The sequence below is a fragment of the Manis javanica genome, chromosome 13, assembly GCF_040802235.1.
Source record: "Manis javanica isolate MJ-LG chromosome 13, MJ_LKY, whole genome shotgun sequence".
Classification (NCBI taxonomy): domain Eukaryota; kingdom Metazoa; phylum Chordata; class Mammalia; order Pholidota; family Manidae; genus Manis; species Manis javanica.
Genome location: NC_133168.1, coordinates 49629012 through 49654195, shown reverse-complemented (window position 1 = coordinate 49654195; position 25184 = coordinate 49629012). Strand labels below are relative to the sequence as shown.

The 25184-nt window shown below is 38.3% G+C and overlaps 1 protein-coding gene across 5 annotated transcripts in view; it reads left to right on the top strand.

The window, feature by feature from the left end:
* The window catches only part of ARHGAP18 (Rho GTPase activating protein 18), a 162133-nt gene that overhangs the window by 35692 nt on the left and 101257 nt on the right, over positions 1–25184 (top strand). For 2 of the 5 annotated variants that reach the window (XM_073219603.1, XM_073219598.1), the window contains exon 1: positions 9704–9768. The exons of 1 other annotated variant lie outside the window; for it this stretch is intronic. In XM_073219603.1, the coding sequence (XP_073075704.1) occupies positions 9719–9768 (50 nt within the window). In that variant the 5' untranslated portion in view covers positions 9704–9718. Of the gene's footprint in view, positions 1–9703; positions 9769–9966; positions 10165–25184 lie in introns of those variants that run through there. 2 more of the 5 variants (XM_017656236.3, XM_073219600.1) reach the window with 2 other exon arrangements.

Sequence of the window (25184 nt, the reverse complement as noted above, 5' to 3'; positions counted from 1 at the left end):
TTAGAAGACTTACTAGTGTTCAGAGTACTGTGCTCAGCTGCTAGTAATTTGTGTGCCACATTTCTAATAGTGACACAACAATATTCAAACCAACACAACACAAATTTGCCTGAGACTGGAACTTCTAACTGCACTGTAATATGCCTTTGGACAGATCCCACTGAGCAACGAACCTTAGTAAAAAGTTTGTATAACTGATTCAAAGTCAGGAGACAGGGGTTCAGGTTGAGACCTGCTGTGTCTCTCTCTCTCTCTCATTGCTTAATCTTTCTAAACTTTCAGTTTCTTCATTTGTCAAACAGCGGTGAGGTTAATTAAGATAAATAGAAATGAAATAGCACAGAGTAGCATGTAATTGGCATTTAATGAATGAATTTTTTTTTTTAACTGGGAGATCTAAGAATTTGGGCCCTCTAGCTTTTTGCAAGTTTATTATTTCATTCTTAATCATCAATTTTTTACCGTCAACTAATGCCTGGCACTAGTAGGTGCATAGCTAAATTATTTGTGGAGTGAATAAACCGAGTGCCCAAGGAACTCATTCTCATAGAACAATAAATGGACTGAGAATATTTATGCCATGAGTGATATTTTAGGGCCAATCTAATTATCTTCACATTAATCCAGGAAGTGGAAAGTGAAGAGAATTGTACAACTATGCAGTTAGAAATTTTCTTTAGAGTTTGCTATGTAGCAATTAATGGGGTAGTTAACTGGCTTTAGTGTTAAGAAATGAATGACTTGTGTTTCTATCTGAAATCTGTCAGGGTACAATAAGTTCACTGGCTGGTACCAAACACATCTGAAAGGAAGTAAATCATGTCCTTGCCAAGTGATCCAGGGCACGTCAGATGGGTTCTGGACCTCGCTCGGGGCTCATGTACCCCTGCAGAGAATACAGACTCTCACCCCAGCAGATGGGCTCAGTGAAGATGCTTTCATGTGGGTCAGCCAAGGGACAGTCCCAAAGTCTTTCCAGGATCCCCAGATCAAGCCAGCGAATATGACAGGTATAAGTGGTAACATGCAAAGTCTGGAAGAATTCAGGCCTGGACAGGTTCCAATTAAACTATGCCTCATTGCAAGGACTTCTGTACTACTCTGAAAAGCCATGAGCCTCCTTAAAGATGAAGGATGAACAGATAACCCCTACTCCAGATTTCTTCCTTGTTTTTCATATTAAAGATGGGGGCTTTACATTTGAAGTCAGTTATTTGTAAGAGAGATGAGGAAGTAACTAGTTCGGGCAACTACCTGCAACTAACTCAGCCTTTGTGTTCTCCATGGAGAGACTAACATTTGAACCATATCTGGAAGAACTGACTACTCCATACTTTTGTGTTTCCCTTTACCTTTGAAGTGTTTCTATCCCCTTATCCAAAGCATTTACTTGATTGCTATTTTCTGGTATCATGTTTTTGGTAACATTTGGTAATTTGATTGTTATTTTTTGGTAACACGTCTTTGAGGGTTGAGATAGTGCTAAACACATAGTACTTAAATATATAAATTATTGACTAAATAAATGACTATATCAGTATCATTTATTAAAGATTTGAAATACCTGACACATCTTAAAAAAGTTTGACTTTTGGGTGAAATTTAAAAATTCTGTTTGGTCGTTCTATTCCTATATTTCATCGATCCTGCAGTGTATATCTGTTTCTCACACTTGAACTTCTCTGAAATTGGGATGGAATTTTCAACTGGTGGTGTTCATAATATTATTGGAAATATTTTTTCTTTACAGATAGCATGCAGAGTAATGGTGAGTCTACAAAAGGCCTGGTTTCTTAAATTTGGTAAACAACAGTAATAATATATACAAACTCACCTTAATGTGTATGCTGCTTTATATATAGTATAGGATAATGGGAAAAGCATGGATTTTATATCAAAGGAATGTTATTGTGAATCCTGGCACTGCCATTAAAAGAAATATCTGAGCAAAGAGCTTGTCCTGACATTAATCTTGAAGTCACAGTGTTCTCATCTGTATGATGGGAATAAAGCATTCAATTAGGGTTGTGCACTAAATAGACAATCAGTGAACACATTCAGTGAATGCTTTTTCCTCTTTTCTCTCCACCCCCTCCATCAGCTTATTTGTACCTTTGAATAGCCATGTTGGGTAGGAGCTATAATTTCTGTTTTACAGATTCAGGAACAGAGGCTTCGCAGCATGAGTGAATTTAGAGAAGGACCTCTGAGAAGCCTGATTTTCCATTATTCCCCAGTGCTCTGTTAGGCTTCTCACTATCCACATGTAAGAGCTTAACTACTTTTTGGATAATAGATTTCTGTAGGCAACCTGTGTAACAGTTTTACACAGTATCTTAATAACAATATTATACACTACATCCTTTTTGGAAAGGATTTTACCTCTTGCCGTCATCCTGTAAACGAGGATGGGCCTCTATTTAAAGAAGAGGAAAAGGAAGAGGGAAAAGGATATTATATCACCTGGCCTAACATTTTGGGAGCAGATGTTTTCCTTGTCTCATTGTTCACAGAAAATTGGTTCAAGGTGGTATAAACCCAATGTTCAAAAATACTATAATCCATAAATCAATTCATACTACTCTTTTGTTTGGATAGGACAAAACTGTAAGAATGGACTGAAATTAAAGAACGGTACTAAAACCCCAGAGCTTGATACAAAACTAAATACAAGTTATCATTGCTATAATATAATAGGCCAAGAGACAGTGGATATTAGACCCCCAGGCCTTAAACATCCAGGGTGGAATCACTGGTAGGAGCTATGGAAATTGCTTTTACATTTTCAGTTTTGCCTGAAAAATTCCAATTACAAGATTGGTTTTGTTAGCCTCAGCATTTCTTTTTCCTATTTGGAAACCACATTTTTAATTAGCTGGCAAATGGATCAAATAACAAGGAAATAGATTTATTTCTGTAATAAAATATTGAACTTAAATGAAGAGAATGTGGGTACCTGTTGTTTGATATTGCAGTTAGGTTTCTGAATGAGCCTAGCTTGCTTCCAAACTCTGCCAGGGGCTAAATGTATGAAATTGGACAATGTGTGCATGCCGCTTACAGCTTAGTGTCCCTGTATATAAGATGGGGGATTAAGAGGAAACATTTTAAAGGCCTAGCCAGTGCCTGAAACTTTGGGTATTGAATGCATTCACCTTTCCTGTCTTTCTTCTTCCCTTAATCCATTGTCCTTGATGGAAAACTTTCATAGTCTGAAACAGTTTGGAGTTCAGTGGATCTAAGTGGACTCCCAGTGTGGAAATTAAGCATTCCTGATAAATGGATAAATGTATACTCATCTGTGAGGCAGGCACAGAAGAAAACAAAACAAAACCAAACCAACTAATTCCCTTGGGGAGGTTGAAAACTTCTAGAGATAGTATAATATGACAACTAGGCATCCAAAACTTCAATTATGAAAGGAAAGTTTTCATCACTTTGTCCTTATCTCTGCTGTCTCCAGGTACTTCAGAAATATGTTGCTTGAGGCCTTCCCCTGTGGGGACGTATCAGACCCTCTTCTTTAAACAACTTTGTTTTTAACCATTTGTTAGACATCTCCATCCATCCGGGTTGGAAACCTTGGGGTAATTTTGGACAGTTCCTTCTTCCAGTCCCACCTCCATAGATCTGCTGAGTGCTAAGATCCCACTGCCGCAGTGCGTCTCTGCGCTGCCCCTGCTCATGTACCGTGCATTGGGAGATTCTGCACACCACCTGATTGATGTGTGCTACTCCAGCAATCTCCTAGCAGATCTGTCTTCTCTATCTTTTTCTCCCATCTATGCTATTTACAGCCACATAGTGTTCTTTCTTCTAGTAGAGCTGAATCAGTACTATCTTGTTCAGTAGTCTTTGATTATTCCTCACTGCTTGTGGAATACAGACTAAATACTTGCAAGGCTCTGTGTCCCTAAACATCTGCTACGAATTTATGTATTTTTTACATTGGCTCTGTTTGTCCTGTCTCCCCTTCCCCATCTCACATTCTTCACAGCTCTTTGGCTCTGAACACACCTTGAGTTTGTGTAAGCAGTTGGGCCAGAACCGTGCCTTCACTTCTACTGTTTGCCCTCCCTGTGGAAGGTCATTTGTTCTCTGCAGCTTTGTTCTGGATGATCTTTGGAGGCAAGACAAGTATTACTTTTGAGAGTAGCAGACTGGCAGTGAGGAGAATTCTGATATATGTCTCATTTTTGTGACCAGATATGTGGTTCTACTGCCTTGATTTGAATCCTTGATAATTTATACTGACATAAATTTCCTAGAACATCTGAGTGTGATTCTAAACTCATAGACTTGGAAGGTTATATTCACCTTCTGGAAAAATTTTTAGAAATTGCTCTTATGTAAGAGGATGAAGCAATGTGATAGAACATGTGTGTGGAAACTCTGAGAGAATAGTCTACCTTTGTCATACTGAGGCACTTCTCTTCCTGATAAAAGCTGTTCTTTATGAATATATTTAGTCTACAGTGTTTGTGGGTATTTGATGTAGGTGATATGCTTCAAAGGATGATGACAGGAAGGAATTTTATTATGTTTATTGTTATTTATTAATCCTAACCTGCAGGAATATGACATATCTGATATTAAGCATGTAATTTCATTATTGGGAAAGGAAAAAAAATATATCCTACATACTTTTAAAGAAAAATACAAAGTGAAATACAGTTAGCAAGAAGACAGATTGATGGAAAGTATCTATTTTTTACTCTATGAAGTGGAATTCAGATTTTTTCATTATTTGAATTACAGAGAACCTTGTGGATTTTGGGGGGCAGGGGGAGGGGCAGAAGTTTGAAGACATTATTTAAGAGTGATGGGCTCTGACTGAAGAAAGTACAAGTAAATATACTCAAAATTTTGGATATAATTTACTTAATTAAATTTAAGTTTCCAATGAAATAAGTAAATTATAACCAATGAAGCAAATACATTATACCCAATGAAGTAAATATGCTATACCAACATTTTGCAGAGACAGAATATTTTACATCCTGGATTCCGAGTTGCCATTAATTGTGAAATAAACCAAGTTAATAGATTTTTGGGAAATAAGTGTTGCCACCATATAAAACAGTCTAATTTTAAGGTATATGCTAAATTTCAAAATGTTATAATCTGTTTTTTAGAATTGAGAAAATATGGTAGAATATGGTATAAAATTTTTCACCAGGCACTATGACTCACTTACTTGAAAAAATATTAATGATTATTTCAGCAAACAAAATGCCAAATGGTCAAATAAGAAACAAAATAAATTCTTTCCAACATAAATTTTAATGAAAGGGCTATTTTCCCACAAAGTAATGTACATATTTTCTTTTATATGCAACTCAGTTTTTAATAGTAAGAATTCCTGAAAACACTGATTCCCAGACATACATAGCAGCTGCAGAGAACCTTAGACTTCCTATAACTTGCCAGATACAGGCTTATGTCAAGGCAGGCCTCCCTGGAATCCTCCAAGACTCGAAGTTAAGTTAAGCTAGGAGGTCAAGAACTGTTACTCTCCCATTCATCTGAGTAGAAGCAAACCTGAAAAAAAGTTCTGAGATGTTTTTCTTGCAGAGAAATTGAGAATGTGTTTTGCTTCTCTATACCAGTATTCAAAATTTTGTCTAGTATTTAAATTTCCAACCTCTGTTAGCATGGTGGCTATTTGTCCCAAATAATTCTGCTTGCTTTGCATCTTTAAAAATAAAAAGATTTACTCATTCAACTAACCAGCTATAATTACTATTAAATGAGCCAAACTCCCAAAGTAAATTCTTCTCTGAAATTAACTTGAGGGTTTTTCTTTTACAAACTAAAACTTCTCCAGCAAATATCTAGACACCCTCTGGGAAACTGGTGAAGCTTTGTGTAATGAAAAGGATACTAATATTTTTCTATTTCTTGACACCCCTTTTTGAAAAGTTAGTGATTCAGGCTGAGCTCTGATGCTGCTGGTAGCTTTCATGGTTTTTAAAGTAGTTGTTTTTGCCACCAGTTTGTGCACTTGTCGGGAGCATGTGAGTAATTTCTTCACCAGAGAAGCAAAACCAGGGGTGTTGCTGAACATTCTAGGTGCCCTATTTATAAAAAGGGTATCAGGTTGTACAGTAGTATGCAGCCTAAGCCATGCTCCCCCAGTAATATGACATAAAAAAGAAGTTTCAAAATACCAGGAGAGAAACTATTGTGTTTGTCCCTGTCTGAATATAAACCTACATAGCATTCATTACATTGATATCTATATTCCATTTGTTTAAACACTTTAGATTTCCTAAAGATTATTTTACCTCATTAATTACTCATGTGAGTTTTTTCATAAACAACATACAGTCAATTCCAGGAGAGCTGTAACCTTTGCAGGGTTTAAAAACTCAGGCCCAATGGTTATTATATAAACCCAGGTTTACGTATCTTTGTTCTGGTGCCTACTAGCAGATAGACCTCATATTTCTCATCTCTACAGTGGGTGTAATTCTAATATTTATCTCTCAGGGCTGTAGCGAGGATTAAATAAAAGACTGTGTGTACCATGTCTAGCAAAGAGTAAATACTCCAACATTAGCTATTATTTATTGGTAATAAACTCTTTTAACTTTGGGGTTGGAAATTTAAATACTAGACAAAAACTTTGTTTGCCAAGAAGCCTAAATTAGCCTCTGGCAATAGCAGTTACAAATTATTCCAGGCATGGCTAGTATTTTCTCCCTGGAGGAGGTTAAGAAAATAACTTTGAGGAAATTTCTAGAGCTGTCTGGAAATAGGGAAAAGGCTTTTTCCTTGTTGGTTCAGAGGCAGAATTAGTAACAATGAATGCCTCCAAGGAGGGAGGTTTAGATTCTGTATTCAGAATAATTTTGCATCATAGCTCCCCAGTACAAAGTTGGCTGCTTGAAAGTGCATGAGAATTATTCAGTCTTGATGAAACATCAGGTAGGGGATATTAAAACACTCCCTCTTCATTAGTCAAAGCTACATTTAAATCTAGTTTTAACCTATGTAAACCTTCACAGTTGATGATTAATTTATTCAAGTTCTTGTTATAATATATTTTAAATTGAGTTTAACTTTGCCAATTAAAATGTCAGTTTTCATGTGACCTTGTGTCATATACAGGCTTTCAGCCATCGTATAGACTTCGATTATACACATCCTCCTTACTTAATTCCATTTAAAGCAACAGAAACCAATTGAGAAAAATTTTGATAAATATGTTGATTCCATTGCAATTTTATTTCCACACACTAAATAGGCTCCTAAGTGAAGGTATAAACCAGTTACAAAACTCTTTGATGGTACTAGCCTTGAACATAAGAATTTTTTTTTTCATTATTTTTGAACATGGTTGTCAAATTGTCGGAAGCTGCATTACTATCTCCACCCTATTTTTAACAAACTGTTTGGCTACATAAATTACAGCTTCCTTTTCCCTTCCTATGTCATCTTGTACACCCCATTTGAAAGGAATGAATGAAATGAGTGTTTAAACTGTCTTGATGTTAATTACTTTGTAAGATGTTTCATAACAGGAAAGTGTTTGGCATGCAATCAGTAGCCTGGAATATTAACATCTTCAAGGACATTAGGTTCTCAGTGTTTGTTTAAAGTGGTTTGTGGAAGGGAGTAAAATAGCACTTTTTCGTAAAATGTGTCTCTTGAAGGAGGGGTGATGTGGTATAAGGGACGGACTCTAGCTAAATCTTGGTAGGAGTTGGGATGTAAAATAAGAACAGTCTTTCAAGGGAGCACATGTAGTAAGGTTTGCTTCTGTGATGGTCAAAAGAAAAGTTTGAAAACTGTTTTTCATGTACTTGACCCTATATTTGAGGCTGTGCACTACCAGCTGTCTGTCTGTGACTGGAGACGTCCGAGACTGGTAACAGCAGGGCTTTGTGAGCATAAAAGAGAAGCCTAGAGGATTTCTATATAAGTTGAAAGTTTAATTAGGATTCAAATTTTATATACAAAGCTATGTAAATCATTTGTATCACATTCTGTTTTCTGCCTCACATAAATTGACAAGCATGGTTATTATGAATCCAAATATTATTTTGAATTTGTAAAATAGTTACATTATAATCTGCATGTTGTCACTTGCTATTGAGCAAGTAGAGAGAGAATAATTAGGCAAAGATATAGATCATCATTTTGTTCAAAATGGGCAAAATCTCTATCACACATTGTCTCAGAATTGGCAGTTCTTATAGCTGTCAAAGGGTATGTCTGACAGTGATAGACTGATTATATAGAAAACTAAGAAGAAAAATGGTAAAATAAAGAAGATGAAAAGGTCCAAGGCAAAGAAGGAATGGAATGAAGAGGAAAACAAAAAAAGAAGAGAGTTTCCAAAAGATAGAGTGTATGGCCAACCACCAATAGTTGTAGAAGGTAGTGATTCCTGTATTTTGACATTTGAGAGCAGCTACAAGAAAACAGAAGAGTCTATGTGGACCATTAATCATTTTTCCACATAAGGACACTAAAAAGACAAAACTCAAATACTCCAATCAGCTTACTTTTAGCCACTCTTCCTGTATTTTTCATTTTGCCTGAATTGGTGAATGTTTCATCATGGATTCAAACTGGTATGTCCATGGGAATCACTTGTTCAATATTGCCAGTTTTAATTTAAAATTTTAGTATACCTTCTAAGTATAAATTCATTCAATCCATTCAATTCTTTATCCTATCAACATTCACTGAAGGCACATTATGTGGAAGGAAGAGAACGGAAAGACAGTGGGGCCAGAGGGAATGGTGTTTAGCAGATGAGATGGAAAGACTTGTGTGGGAAAGGTAGTAAGGATGTTCATTGGTTGACTCAGAAGTTTGGAACTGCCTCTGTTAGCCATGGGGAGTCAGTGAAAGCTTTTAAGCAAGGTGAGACCTTATTAGGGCTGTGCTTGTGTGTGGTAATAATGTAAAGGATACTTCAGAGGAAAAGGCAAGGAAATGAATTAAAAGGCTGATTGTAAAATTATAGGGCCAGGAGAGGACTCAGGCAATAGGGATAGAAAAGAGACAGCAGGAGATGGACATGCAAAGAGTGCGCAACCAGTTGTGGCAGGTAGAGGGAGGAAGATATAATCGTTTTTAGGAAAACTTTTTTTTTTTGGAAGACCTTTATAAATGAGAGTTCACTGTAGATATGAGAGAGATTTAAAAAAAAAATTAAAATGGAAATCTCTCTATTTTTTTATGATTTTTAATCTACAAGAACTACATGCTGTTCAAAAAATGGAATTTAGCCTAGAATTCTGATAAAATCCAGTTTCTGGCACAAGATAACTGTGTTATCTTACACAAGGTATTTGACCCTCTTTCTTTCCTTATATTCTGCAAAATGCAGATGATAAGGATACCAATCTTACAGGGTGTGTGTCTGTGTGTGAATTTAACTGAATGAAATGAGATAACATAAAACACATGGCAGAGAGAACCTGGAATATAGTAGGTACTCAACAGATGTTACTGCTGAGAATAAAAAAGTACTTAACATTTTACAATATTGGTGTGTCTCTTTTAGGTACAGAAGGGTGTTTTGACAAAAGCAAGGGGTTCATTGGTTTTTGCTATGGTTGATTTTAACGCTGAACGTGAAGGGGTTAAGAAGTGCCCTTACTCATGTTACATGAAGCAGAAATTATCAGACGGAAACAGGAATTGGGAAGGGGGGGAAACCCAACACACTTCTGCAGTAACTCATTGTTTCCTGAGCAAGATGGCTTGTACTTATATTGATGAGTCCACACGACCTGGCAGCTTAATCAGGTGAGAATCACTCGGGATTGAGGCAATAGAGGTCTGCTTCCCCCACCCCCTACTCCCCCTTGGCGAAAGCCGCTGGCGCTGGAAAAGCCCGGGTTGAAACAATACTCTGAGTGACAGCTCTTCTCATAGGCGAGCCGGGCGGCCCGGCGGGCAGAGGCCCCGCCCCCCTGTGTGTATTACCGCGGGGAGGAGCTGCCCATGCTAATGAGCCGAGCCCTGCCGCCAGGAACTTCTTTCACCTTCTCTGTGTCAGGATCGCAGAAATTATGCTCCTTCTGTCAGCATGAGCTGGCTCTCCAGTTCCCAGGGAGTTGTGCTAACTGCCTACCACCCCAGCGGCAAGGACCAGGCCGTTGGGGGGAGCCCTGGCAAGGGAGGGGAGGAAGCCACCTCGAGGTAAGCCCTGGCAAAAGAAAGCCTGAGAACAAAACAAAACTCTCTTACCTGCTCCGGGAAAAGAGTGACTGGGAAGTTGGTGTGGGGAGACAGGAAGGACTCCGGCACGTCAGACCTGCCCTCCTGCAACAGCAGAAGTGTTTGCAGGGGCTCTGTGTACTTTGTACCTCGTCTAGTCCAAGTCTGAAATAGCCCGCGTGACCACTGGTGAAGATGGATAAGAGGGCACCGGGGATATGGCTGTCAGACTTTTGGCTTAGCAGGTGCATTTGCAAATGATGAAAGATCAAATGACTATATTTGAAACACTTCCTGTGAGATGGAATTCTTGAATGGGCTCAGGGCACAGCTGTTGAAACTGCTAGTTGGGAAAGTGTGCCAGCAAGCGGAGGGCTGTTCACTGTACAATCTGTTGTTGTTAGCGTGTGGATTTTCCTTTCTCCTCGCTGAGAGCAAACTTCTTAGGCAAAAAGCCCAGGACACTGGCCTGTGGCAGTCTGTTTCACATTCTCCTGTGTATATGGATTATTATAATTATTTTTTTGGTGGGGGCAAAGCGGGGGACGCTTTCAAAAAGGAGTTTTTATCAAGAGGTCGAACTCTTCTGCCAGAGTGAAATATGGTTAATATTAAATCACTTTATAGGCAGGGAGGGAAAATGCTCTATAGACCACTGAGGCGCAAAGAGTACCTTTCTCTCTGTGTACTTTGTTCTATTTTTTTTCCAAGGGCTTTTTTTTTTCTTCCTTCCCTTAATGACCTTCTCACTAGCTGACCATTTTTACCTCCAGTCTTGGATACAATTATTTACAGTTATTTACAATTTGTAGTAATTATGTACACTATGTTGTAAATCAGTTGGCCTAGAAGCTTGCAAAAAGCAAACGCTAACCTAATAGTGTAAGACACTAAATTAGTTATCAGTAAGCACATTTCCTCCTTGATGTTTAATGTGGTAATAAAACCTTCTTTGTTCTTATGTGACTTACACTTATGCCTTAAGCTGAAATAATGCGTTCTTTCATTTGTTTTAAAATCTCCAAATGTGGGGGAGGGGAATAGAAATCAAAGGCGTGGTTGTAATACTCTGTGTGAGATTCCCAGGCTGGCTAGAACTTTTTCTTACAGAGTAATCACAGTGTGTATTCCATTGAATGAATTCATTTCCAAAGATAAAAGGGAATTGTTACTTGTGCTTTAGATGTGTTACCACTTCAGTTTCTGTCGTCTTGAGTATTTTCTGTGAGAGATCATCAAGTGTTCCCATCCATTTTTCTGTAGGATACTGATGGATATTAGTAACCTCTCCTTGGAGTCCACATGACTGTCAAAAATGCCTGAAGTGCTAATTTAGCACACTCTCCAGGCCCTTTATTCTGCCTGGGGTGGCTTCAGGATTCGAGCTGAATCTTGGATCTTGATTGTGAAAGTAGAAAAACCCTGAGGGACTTTAAGGCCAAACTTCTCTTTTTCACCTTGATGACTCAAACCCCGGGAGTGAGTAGGGACTGCATGGCCAGTTTTGGAGACTTTATTATGTGTTTGCAGTTTTGCCACTCATTGTGGATGCCTATACCTCAGTGGGTTGGGAGAACAAGAGAGAGGAGCAGATCATCCACAGCCTGTGCTAAAGCAGAATCCAGAGGTACTAAGTTCTGGAAGGCTGGGCAGCTGCCCACACAGTGAGTGCTCTCCATGGGGCCACAGCACCAGGTCCATTCCCAAGCGCCTCCCCCGCTGGCTGCCCTATTTCTTGCCCATACCAACTCAAATTCCTAACGTGGAATTAGAGTTCTAGGGATAGTTATTTATATTGGCTGGAAAAGGTGGGAGCCCTGGTTTGAGGGCTAGGAGAAACGCCAGGAAGGAGGGAGGAAGGATAGTCTTTATTCCATTCTTCATGGAAAAAGCCAATAATTTATCAGATAAGGTTAGTGTTACTGTGGAAGGCACTCTTTTCAGTCTGGAGGGGTTGAGATACTGCATTTGGGATGGGAGGGGTTTGGATAGAAGGAGATATTTGAGGGTAGGATGGGGTCACGAGTGACCCCCTAAAGATGGTGTGGGGCGTGCACAGGGCTTTGGCTCTTGCTGGGTTGGTCAGCTAGTGCTTTAAGTGCTGGGAAGCTGCTCTGAGGTGCAAGGTTGATGGTTGATGCCTGTTTTAGAAAGTTTCCAAACACGGAACCAAATCAACAAAACTCTTAAAAAGAGGCAAAGGTGACTTCTGTGTTCCTTCCCACCTATTGCTGGAGGGAGCGCGGAAGTCTGACTTTGCTTAACACAAAATTGTTTCTCACCTTTGAACTGTTTAATCAAAGATTTGGTTCAGTAAGTTGATGCCATTTGAAGAGTATGAAGGACTATGAATGTGAGTTCAGGATATTTATAGAAAGTAGATTTCTAGCCTTGATTTATCAAGTCCTTGTTTATTGTTGTTTTGGTCTTTGAGGAAGCTGCAATAGTGGGGAGTTAGTGTTTTTGTAAGTAATCTGTTAGCCTAAAATTCCCTCCATTCCATTCTATTATCCCTCTTTATCAGGACACATTCATTAGATGCCTGATTAGGGAATTCCTCTTCCTTCTGATTAGAGCCTCTCAAATATTTACAGAATCCTGTTTTCAATTTTTTTTTGTCACATTTCCTCTTCAAAACATTAGGATTTGATGAAATTTGCTAATGTTAGTTGTTCTGACTGACTTGTACACAGTCAAATGGTTCCAAAGGAAACTGCTTTTCATGAGTAGCTGTATTTATAAAACTTTATTTACTTGTTAATTTTGAAGCAGTTTTATTAATGTTTGCTTTTGCAAAGCAATCTCCCAAAACATTTTGTCTATTCTCACTGTTCTCCTTTGACTTTTCTGCCATTTTAAGAAAAACTGTTAGTTTTGTATCAGTTTTTGCTAATATTTGATTAATACTAATGTCAAATGGTATTTTCCTACTTACTGGACTTTTGAATTCTAGTTGCATAGGAGATATTTTTTTAAAGTTTTCGATAAGTAAATGTATAGCATTCATCACATAAGGTCTTGCTTTGTTTGACTCCATTTGCCATAGTTGTTGGACAAGCAGAACTGACAGGTGCTCAGTCATCACGAAACTGGGCTTGGGGGCCAACCTGCCTAGGTTACATCCTCACTTTCCCACTCACTAGCAGTGTGGCTTTGGAGGGGTTATTTTATTCTGTTCTTGTAAATTGAACTTCATAATAGTACTCACTTCATTGGGAGGATTAAGTGGGATGATCCACGAAAAGCCTATAGAAAAGTGTTTTGTAGCTGGCTACTGTTTTCCTTAATGCTTAGTAAAGAAAGGGGAAGAAATTTTTGAGCCTTGTGGCATATATTCTTCTTTATTTTAGAAGCATTTTCATAAATACAGTTTTGTCATGTGTCAAGAAACATGGGCATGAGCCATATGCTTAACTAAAATTGGCATAACTGAAAATTAACCGTAATATTTGGAAATGTCCTTTTGATCCATAGCAAATCTACAAGTTAAAATAATGTAGCCGCTTATAGCAGACCTGCTCTGGGGCATTGATGAGCCATGCTGAGCTCTGCAAACATTGACTTTTATGGCAAGATGGAATGTGGGTGGGTCCTCTTTTGGCAGTTGGACTCCTTGCTGCCTCCAGACTTCCCTCCTCCTCCTCTAGGAGCTACAACCTGCTCAGTGTGCCAAATGGAAGAGGACTGCCTTCTCCTGTTCTTAATTTAGTTGTAGACTTTTTCAAGTTCTACCCATTTCTTGGTTCTATAAACATACGTAGTATGCAAAACCATTTGGTCCCTCAGTCTTTCCACATATGATAACTAAGCTCTTACTATGTGCAGCCAGTTGTCCAGGAGCTGGGGCTGCAATGGGGAACAAATATTTGTTGGGGGAATGGGAGGGCATGGCTTAGAAAATGAAGCCCTGAGCAGGTGAGCTGTGCAGGTATGTGGGTGCAAGAGGTTAGGGAAAGAGCTTTTGAAACAGTTTGCAGAATCCATAAGCCTACAGTAAGCCCCAAAGCAAGCACCCAGAGGAGCAAAGAGTCCAGCATTGCTGGAGTAGTGGGAATAGAGTAGGAGGAGAAAACCAGGTAGACAGGTAGATCTAATAGCTTTGTGAACCTCCTGAGGAATTTAACTTTTGCTCCAAGTAAGATGGGAAGCCAGTGAGTTGGGAGGGTTTTGAATACGGGAGGAACAGACCATATTGAGTTTCAAAAGGTCCTTTGGCTGTTGTGTTGATTGTAGACTGTAGTACTTGGGACGCTACTCGTAAAGTAAAGGCGATGGTGGCTTTGGCCAAGGTTCCAGTTGTTTGAGAAGTAGAGGTGGTAAGTGGCAAAATATTTTGAAGGCAGACCCTTTAGGATTTCTTGATGGTTATGGTATGTGAGCCACTGAGAACTGAAGATTGTTGCAAGGTTTGGCTTATGCAATGCCAGTCATTTAGGTGGGTAAGACTGCTGGAGTGAAAGGGGGTAAGAATAACCACAGGTTAGTTTTATGTAGGGAATAATACCACCACATTCTTCCCTCTATGTTCCTCTCAAAAAGTATGTTCTCAAGTTGTATGTCCAAAACTGAGCTTCAAATATTTTCCCCTTTCACTCATTTCCCTCTTATTTTCTTTACTGTGTAGTAGAAGCCTTATCCATACTTTTCACTGGAATTGTTAAGACGCACCCTATGTTCCAACCCGGCCAGCCTTACCTTTATTTAGAGTTATGTGCTATTTGCCTTTTGATCTCCCTCCTCTGTGAGACTTGTGATTTTTGTGGGCCTGTTGAAAATTATCTTCATGTAACTTATATTAAGTTTGTATTTACCAGGGTAAGGATTTATAAATCTTAAGAAATCCCCCCTCGCTCCACTTCACCCCAGAAAAAAAAAAAAACTATCTGCTGAAAATTTGTCTGGTTCTTCGTGGTGCACTTAAACTTCCTTCACTGTCCACCTGTGCTGTCCACCCTTGTCTCTCTTTTCTAAGTGGGGCTTGTGCATAAAGGTTTGTGATTGTTCTTTTTATGTTTTAAGTTCTTAATATTTGTCATATTTTTAAGAGTGTTGCAGCAAAATGAACTCACAAAAATTGATACATTTAATGATGCAAATGATTGCTACTGGATTGCATGGCAATTAGGCCTAAACAGTTTTTAGTAATAGGTCCACCAAGATGAACGTTTTTTTCCTCTTATTTTTAAATTACTCATTAGTTGTTTACATAAGCATCATTCACACATTAGAAAAAGGACCCTGTATCCTTCAGGCTAAGGTTGAACATGTCAGGCGTGGAAGTTCCCTGTGTTCCATGGACATGGATCTGTGAGGGCTCACTCCCTTTGGCTGCCTTCTCTCTCCCCCTGCTGCTTGATTCAGTTCTGCCCATGGGGTCCTGAGAAGCCTCTCTGCTCATCACCCTAGTGTTGTCACTGTGAGAGAGCTCGGAACTGCAGAAACTTGAGACTTCAGGCTGTTGCTTGGGGTGGAGAGTGGGGGAGGTTAACAGCATGACCTCCACGCTTGGTTTGGGGAAGGAGGTGTGCTGGGCTAGGCGCGATGCCTGACCTCTCCGGGACACTCCTCTGGGTGATGTCTGTCCTCATGTCATACAAATGATATACAGAATCTGAGATGAAATGGTTTGTTGTAAAAGTTTTAGTCAGTATTGATATTTAATAGCTTTCTTCTTTTGATAAGAGGTAATAGAGAATAAGAAGTCTCCTCATTTGAGGAGCATGGGGATGAATAAAGGTTTTGGGAGAGGATTAGGGCAGAGGGAGAAGGGATGATCCCTGGATAATTCTGAAGACACACTCTTCTGACTTTTATGTTTGTTGCTGTGAGCAGGCCAATGTTATCCTTTTTTTTTTTTTTGCAAGAAGTAAACAGAAACCATGGAGACGAAACCTGTGTGGCCAGTTATAACAGCTGGAGTCTTTTTTCATACTCAAGTTCACTATGTGTCTAAATTTCTGTGTTGAAAGAGTGTGAAATGTCATTTCTTGTATGCGTGCTATTTGGAAGTTGCTTTTCCAAAAAACCTTAAGTGTCTGTAGGGAAAATGAGGTTTATCACAGTCATCTGGGTCATAGGGGAAGGAAGGATTATCTGTCTTCTTCCCTCAAAGACTGGCCATGTGGCATGTCTGCTGTCTCCTTGAGCCTCAATTCTCTTTTCTGCCCACCTGCTTTCTAATCTCACCATTTCAGGCTCTGTCCTCTATCCACTATCATCTTATATCTCATAGTAAATGGACCCATCTCTCTGTTTTGTAATTTAAATTTTTGAAAGGGGATCAGTTTTGCCCAGTTCATCTTTTTGAGCTGCCCCAAGAACCCATGATTTGACGACAAACATTTTTTTTGAACAGCAACAGATTCTGTGCATCGGGCAGACACCCTAAGAAGGGATGTGGCATCTTTGCTAAGCTGTTTAGGACAGCATACCTTTATCTGTTTCTTATATATGAAATGAGCATGAGAATGCCCTATCTGCTTCACAAGGTTTATTACAAAGATCAAATATGTAGCTTTCAAAAAAATATACAGATGAGGAGAATTATAAATCCTTTTGAATGCAGTATCTTAGATTTTCTCTAGATGATTCACTTAACCAGAATTGCTGTCCTGAACTTGTGGTTTAATTAGCATTTTACATTTTTTGGTGTGCACAAAAATGTAAGTTTCTTGAGGATGGAGACTGCCTTTTTTTTTTTTTTTTCTGTCTCTTCACCGAGGCTTTAGCAAAGTGCTTGACCTGCTCTAGGCAGGTAATAAAAGTTTGAATGAATGAATGTGAAAGGGAGTAGGGTGTAGTGCTTACACTCAGACTTTGGAGCTAGGCTGGGCCAGAGTCCTTTTGTCATTTAATAGCTGTTTGACTGTGGGCAAGTTATTTACTGTCATAAGGCCTTAGTTTTTAATTAAAAATTTTTAAATTGGTTTCAAGTATGAAAAGTAATGATTCGACAGTTATCTCCATTATTAGATGCTCGCCCCAACTGGTGTAATTACTGTCTATCAACATAGAAAGAGATGTTACTGAATTATTGACTATATTCTCTATTCTGTACTTTCATCCCTGTGAGTAATTTATATTATGATTGAGATTTTGTGCCTCTATCGCCTTCACCTATTTCACCCACTCACCCCAACCCCTCTGCTGTGGTGACCATCAGTCACTTCTCAGTGTCATGTCTTCTCAGAATCCAAGTGTTTTGCATTTAGATTCCACTTATAAGTGAAATCATACAGTATTTGTTTCTCTCTGCCTGGGTTATTTCACTTAGCATAATACCTCTAGGCACATCCATGTTGCCACAAATGGCAAGTTGTCTTTCTTTTTTATGGCTGAATAATAATCCATTGTGTATATGTACCATATCTTTATTCATCTGTTGGTAGACACTGAGGTTGCTTCCATATCTTGGCTATTGTAAATAATGTGGCAGTAAATATAGGGGTGCATATATATTTATGTATCAGGGATTCTGTTTTCTTCAGGTAAATTCCTAGAAGAAAATCACTGGATCATGTGGTATTTCTATTTTTAGTTTTTTGTCAGGAACCTCCATACTGCTTTCCACAGTGGCTGCACCAATTTACATCCCCACCAACAGTATAGGAGGGTTCCCTTTTTTCCACATCTTCGCCAGCACTTGTTATTTATTGTGTTTTGATTAGTAGCCATTCTGACTAGTGTGAGGTGACATCTCATTGTGGTTTTGATTTGGATTTCCCTGATGTTTAGTGATATAGAGCATCTTTTCATGTGCCTGTTGGCTATCTTACGACTTCTTTCAGAAAAAGTCTATTCACGTTCTCTGTCCATTTTTTAATTGGGTTGTTTGTTTTTTGGTGTTGTCATATGAATTCTTTATATATATGAATTCTTTATATATAATTCTTTGAATATTAGCCCCTTATCAGATATATCATTTGTAAATATGTTTTTCAATACAGTAGGTTGTCTTTTTGTTTTGCTTATGTTGTCCTTTGCTGTACACAAGATTTTCAGTTTGATGTAGACCCACTTGTTTATTTTTGCTTTTGTTTCCCTTACCTAGGGAGACATATCCAGAAAAAGATTACTCATGCTTATGTTCAAGAGCTTTTTGCCTATGTTCTGAGTTTTATGGTTTCATGTCTTATATTTAGGTCTTTAATCCATTTCAGGTTTATTTTTGTGTATGGAGTTATTTTTGTGTATGTAATACAGTTTCATTCTCTTGAATGTAGCTGTCCACTTTTCCCCACCTCAGTTTCTGAGGAGGCTGTCTTTTCCTCACTGTATATTCATGGCTCCTATATTGTATATTAATTGACCATATATGTGTGGGTTTATATCTGGGCTCTCTATTCTGTTCTGTTGAGCTATGGGTCTGTTCTTGTGCCAGTACCATATAGTTAATCACTGTTGCTTGGTAGTGTATCTTGTAGTCAGGGACTTTTTGAAGTCAGGTGCTTTTTATTTTCCTTCTGCAAACTGGGGATAATAATGGCTAACTCAAGAGTTATTTTGAGGATTGACTGAGTTAATATACATAAGATGCTTGCTGTAAAGCACAACAATTTTCTTTGATATAGGGCAGTCAAAGATGGTTACCTGTTGGGTAATTAATTTGGAAACATTGTTAGAAAGCATTTATGAGATTGATTTGTAAGTGGTTTGAGAAAAAGAATGTTTGCTTTAATACATATGCAGTATAACTTCTTAATTTTAAATATAATATTTGTGGAATAACTTGTAAAAACATCTGATTATATTTATTTTTAAAACTACTAAGAATACCAAAAAAGTATCTTGAAAGGGCTTAAAAGTATTGAACACTTATTAGGCCCAGGTGACTGTTTTGATTACCTTTCTGTAGTTTAGTTTGGGTGGATGTAAATTTCTAAATCATTTGTTACTCTTAATAAGATGGAAAACCATATCCTGCAGAGCAAGGAAAAGTTATTTGCTCATGTTCCTCAAAGAGCAAACTGACTTCAGGTTATTTGAATACCTGCAGGTAAAAGTACAAGTATATCGTCATAAAGTCTTTGGAGAGAGGATAATTTTGAACTTCTTTCCCCTTAAAATATGCTTATGTATTTTACCAACAACTCTTAATCTCATAACCAAGAAGTGATGTTTCATGGAGCAGAGCAGAAACTGAGGGTGTGATATCCATGCCACAGCTCTGGGGGGATTTGTCCCTCTTCCCCCTACCCCGTTTCCCCTAAGTCCAATGCACAATCCCCTTTCCAACTTAGTGCACCAGGGTGAAAACTATACTGTTGATTTTTCTCTTCATCTATATCATACAAAATGAATTTACTTTAAATGCTTATTGTGCACTGAGTCTCAGGCTAGGAAACTCCCTTAACCAGTTCTTCTCAAATCCCTCTCTGCACCTGCACTGCAAATTGCTATAAACTCAGTAGGTGATGTTTACAAATGGCAAGCAAGGTTCCACCCACCTTTAAGAGACTGGGGACTTTTTTGGTGGAAGTGGAAGTAACTATAGGAAGACGGTGATGGTGAATTGGATGGTGAGAAAAGATGTATGCCACTTAGGAATGTAGAAGCTGTTTTCCATAGGGAAACAAATAGCATAAAATGATATTTAAATTCCATAGAGCTGTAAATTCTCCAATTGTATCATTTTATGGATTAATGGATTTCCTTTCACAAGTCAGAAACCCATATAAAAAACTGTTTATTTGTTGCTATGGGAAAATATGTTCTGAGTTTCCAACAACAGGTTTAGAAATAAAAATTGCAAACCCAGGTACATTTTCAACTAAGTTAGGAGTTACTGTTCAGTGTTTCTCTGTTGTCTCTCAGGACCCCCTTGAATTGAGAAGTGAAGTGCTGTGTTTTTACTGTCTTTAGTTTTATTACTGTAGTACAGCATGCTTCCTGAGACACACGGGAGCTCCACACAGCCCAATGACTGTCTTCCCAAGTCTCCTGAGCACGTGCCTGTCTACCATTAGGGATTATGCACTTCTCCAAATGGGTCCTTAATTCTGGAAGATTTAGGAAGGTGGAAATTGATACATGTTCTTGTGACCCTCATTGAATCAGATGAGAAGATAAGGTCATTAATAAAGTTGGAAATGGTTTAACATCATGCTGGTATAAAACTGCCATCGTGTAGAAAACCAGTGGATTCCCTTTGACAGGTATGGTGGATTGGCTATAGAGATCTGGTTTATCTCTGAATGCTAGTATTTGTCAGATATCACCCATATTTTGAGGAAAATAGTAGGAATTATATACTGTTGATGAGCAGTACAATATTAAAATCCTACCTTGAAAGAGATTTGGTAACTTATAAAGCCATTAAAGAGATGGAACTATGGACTATCTACCTTAAATATTGAATTATTTTTTAAAAATTCTGATATGTGTCTTATCTGTGGAGATCTTTACTGGGTGTAAGTGATAAGCCTAGAATAAAATAAATAAAAGAATTTCTACTCTGAGGGAGCTTGCAATATAATTCAAATGGATTCCAAAAAACCCCAACTTTTTCAGTGTCATATTTAGGTATGGTTCTGTAGCATAGTTCTCTCTTTTGACGTATAAAACTTTAAAAGAATTTGTTGAATAATTGACTTTGGGTTTGAGAAAGAAAAGGTTAAGTTGGCAACTAAAAGTTGAAAGGAACTCTGGCTATTTATAGGTGGTCTGGAAACATGTAACTCGATCAACTTATTCTATAATTAATGTTTTTACTAGAGTTACTAAGTGTGTGTTTGTTCATTTCTCTTTAGTTCACATAATACCATCAAGGCTGTGGTCCATTATCTGATAGGAATTATTGGATCAAGGTAGAAGTAAATTTGTTTAGTTACAATAAAATTAATGTTAAATAAAATAATGTTGATAAAATTAGTGTTAAAATAAAGTTAATTTTTTTATTAAAAATGAGAATATATACGTTTTGGTATTTTCAGACTAAAATTGTTTTGAATTATATAATTTTTTAATCATTTTTGAGTCATTGACTATTAGAGTATAATTACACAGTACCATCATACTGGGTATATTTAAGTAATTCTGTAAGTGCATGAATCCTTTGGCACCATTTTTTAAAGAACAGTTAATACACTTCAGACCAATAAAACCTGAAGTGAATGAATGAATGAAATGAATGACTAGAAAATGCAGCCCACAGAAAATTTTGGGTTTTGGTAGAAATGTTAGTTAGAATTTTTAAAATACAGAGTAAGCCCCCCAAAATCCTGTCTTCAGGATCTGACCCAGGTACCACCCATTTGTAACCCCTGTCCTGAAGGTCAGGGTGTGCTTTTAGCGATCTGTTGCTGTGTAACATACCACCGCAAAACTTAGTGGCTTGCAATAACAAATTTCTCTCATGATTCTGGAAAATCCCAAGTTCTTCCTTGGCATCCAGCAAGCAAGATGGGCTGAGGTGGTAGTCATAAAGGTTTGGCACCTGCACTGGTGGGCCATCTCTTTCTCCTTGTGCAGCTTCTCAACATGACTAGCTTGGTCTCCCTCAGCATGGCAATGTCAGGGAAGTCAGACGTTCTACATTCTTGCTGGCTTACCCCTCAATGAGCATTCCAAGAAGTCTAGGTGGAAGCCACTAGGCTTCTTAGGGCCTAGCCTCAGAAGTTACCAGTGCCACTTGGCCTTCTTCTATTGACCAGTTAATCATATCCAGCTCAGATTCACAAGTGTGGAGCAATAGGCTTAACTTCTCAGTGAGGGAGTGGCTTGCCCACTGGAGACCATCTTTCGTAACAAGCTTCTCAGTTATCATTCCACTGTCTCTGTGTCTGGCCCTGCCTGTCTTTTCTAGTGTTATTGCCTACTGCACTGACACAGAAACCTGTGTTCCCTGAGCTTGACTTTAAAATTTGCTGCTAGTATATACACGTCCTACATGCACTTGTCCCTCTGGCTTGCTTTGTTAGGTAAGTTTAGAGAATGTTGGTCATTTAGAGAAATATATTTTTGTCAGTTTTCCTATCCCTATACTATAGAATGAAAATCATACAATCTCCATTTTTTTCAGGACAACTAGAGACTATCCCTTTTGAGCTGAGTTTGAAGCCTAAAGCTTAAAAGCAAAGTCCAGCTAGGTGTCCTGAAAAGGAAAGGCCCATTCTAATAGCTTTTTTACACATTTCAGTGAAGACTAATATTTTGTTAATCACTTACAGCAAAACTTCTTCAATAAAGAAACCTGTGTTAGAACTGTTTCCCAAATTGTGTGTGGAAAACTGTTAACTGGGTGTTCCATTAAAAAAGGGTTCTGTGGTCTAATATTCTGGCGTAAACAAAGGTGACTGCAGGCCATCTTGTAGCACATAATATCTTAAAATGTATTGTGAATTCCTAAAAATTTTATAGCAAGAAGCATATTCCAAATATATTTGACCTAGGAGACCCCCACCCCCACTTTTTTTTTTTTTTTTGCAGAACACTTATTACCAGTGACACAGAGAACATAATTTGTGACATCCCCCAAAATATATTGCTGTATTTTTAAATGTAGGAAAATGTTAAAAATTGGATACTTTGGGATTCGGAACATATTTTGGGCTCTTTTTGTAGCAGCAGCAATACTAGCAGTAATAGTTTTTAAATTTTTAATTGCCCTTCTCCTGCTGGCACCATCCATTTTACTGATACAGGGATACCATGTAGAGTCTCCACCGTAAGAATGTTTCTTGCTTTTTATCACTTAAGCTTCTCAGAACATGTCTCTCAATACATTTTTTAGGTTATTTTATAGGGAAAATTTATATGTATGCTTCCAAAGCCATTCTGACATTTTAAACATAACTGTGGGAGAAATATCTTGAGGTACATTTTTAGAATGATGCGGACATCCTGAAAAACAGACCTAGTGCAGCGAAGAAGATATATGCTGTGTCACTGCCTAGAAATAACACTTAATCTTACTAATTGTTTGATCTTCAGTAAACAGAATTTTAAGCATTTTTGCATTCAACATGATAGTTTATTATGTAGTGGAGGTTTGCTGTGTGTTATGTTTTAGACAAGTGATTGAGGGTCTTGGGTAGATGTGTTATTGCTCTTTCCATTTAAAAATATAGGACAGTCTCAGTTTTGTTTTGTTGTTTTTCTCAGAACATCGGTTTTTGGGTAAGGGTTACTGCACCAAGTTGAAGAGGCTATCCTAACTCACTTAATCCTCATCATGACCCAAGCAGGTGGTGGTATTCTTCCCAGTTTACAGATGAAGAAATGGAGGTCTGGAGAGGTAAAGCAACTTGATCTCTTTAGCTAGTAAGCGTCCTGGCTGGGATTTGGACCTGCACGGTCTGCTGTTGGGGTCTTCACCACCGTGCCATTCGTATAAATTGCTTGCAATTTTTATAAACAGAATGTGGTTTCTAGAAGTCTATACCAAGCAAGTTAATTATAGCAGAATGTTTGATCATCTGGTAGTTTGTGTATGTGTTTATTGTAAACATTTTTCTCTTCAGTATTTAGAGAAGATCATGCCAATCTGGATTCTAAGCAATTCACTGGTGGTAAGATAGACACTTTGGGAGCTCACGTTAACTACTTTCAGGCCCTAAGCTACCTTTTACTGTAATGAAATAGTAGTTTTACTCAGTTCTGACATTTAGTACATTTTATGTGGCCTTGAGGTGTCTCCAGACATTTTGTGGCCAGCTATTCATGGAACTGGGGCAAATTGTATTAAATGAAAGAAAAACAAATATTTATTGAGTACTCTATATTCAGAGTCCTTTAAAATGGAATTTATTTCATCCTCATAAGGCGAGAATCTTAACCTCATCTCAAAAAAAAAAAAAAAAAAAGCTCAGGTACCTGCTAGTCTCAGTTCAACTTGTATATAATCAATTCTGATTTGAGCCTTGGTAACTTTCAGCGGTTATTTTTTTTTTATGACGGTATCATTGATACACAATCTTATGTTGGTTTCAAATATATAACACAGTAGTGCAGTTGCACATATAACCCCCATTAGTGTGGTTATTATCTATCAATGTAGTAAGATGTTACAGAATCATTGACTGTATTCTCCATGCTGTACTCCTATCCCCATGCCCAACTTATATTATGATTGAGAATTACTGTGCCCCTTTATCCCCTTCCCCTTCCCCACCACCAGCCCCAAGCCCTCCTCCTCCTTGGTAACCACTAGTCCCTTCTCGGTGTCAATGAGTCTACTGCTATTTTGTTCCTTCTGTTTTGCTTTGCTTTTTATACTCCACAAATAAGGGAAGTCATACGGCATTTGTCTTTCTCCACTTGGCTTATTTCACTGAGCATAATACCTTCCAGAGCCATCCATGTGGTTCGCAAATGGCAGGATTTCCTTTTTCATGGTTGAATAACATTCCATTGTGTATATATACCAAATCTTCTTTATCCATTCATCTATTGATGGACACTGAGGTGAGGAGTTATGATTTTTGTCACTTCAGAGCATGTGTGTCTGAATGGCAGTGGGGCCCTGGTTTACGGGAAGGGTGTCTTCTGTGGCAGGGTTTCATCAGGCTCTCTTGAAGCAGTCATCTGGGTATGCCTCAGCTGTGGTGGGGTCTAGGAGATGATGGGGAAGGAAAGGTTCCTGTAGATAGAGTAGAGGAGTAAGCCCCAGGCTGGGACCTCTCTCGTCTCTCCATCAGTGGGCATTTGTAAACTGAAAACCCTTTTCAAATGCATTGAAAACCTCCCAGAACCAGCATGACACAGTAACAAGAAGGCCTGTAAAACACCAGTGCTACCCCACCACCACCTCCACCTCCATCTCCACTACCATTATTACCATCAGGTGGTTGTATTTTTCTATAAAGTCTGAATAACCAGTTTTTCCTTAGCCCTACAAATAGGATAGTAAGACAGGTGGGAGCCTACATGTCTGTAGGTTGTCCCCAACAATCTGGATGGTCTGGTATCCTGTCTGTTGCATTAGAACTTTCCATTGAAGCCCAAATTAGCTATTACCTGTAGCTGTGAAAGTGTGGAATTCCTTTTGTTGCTAAAGAACAAAT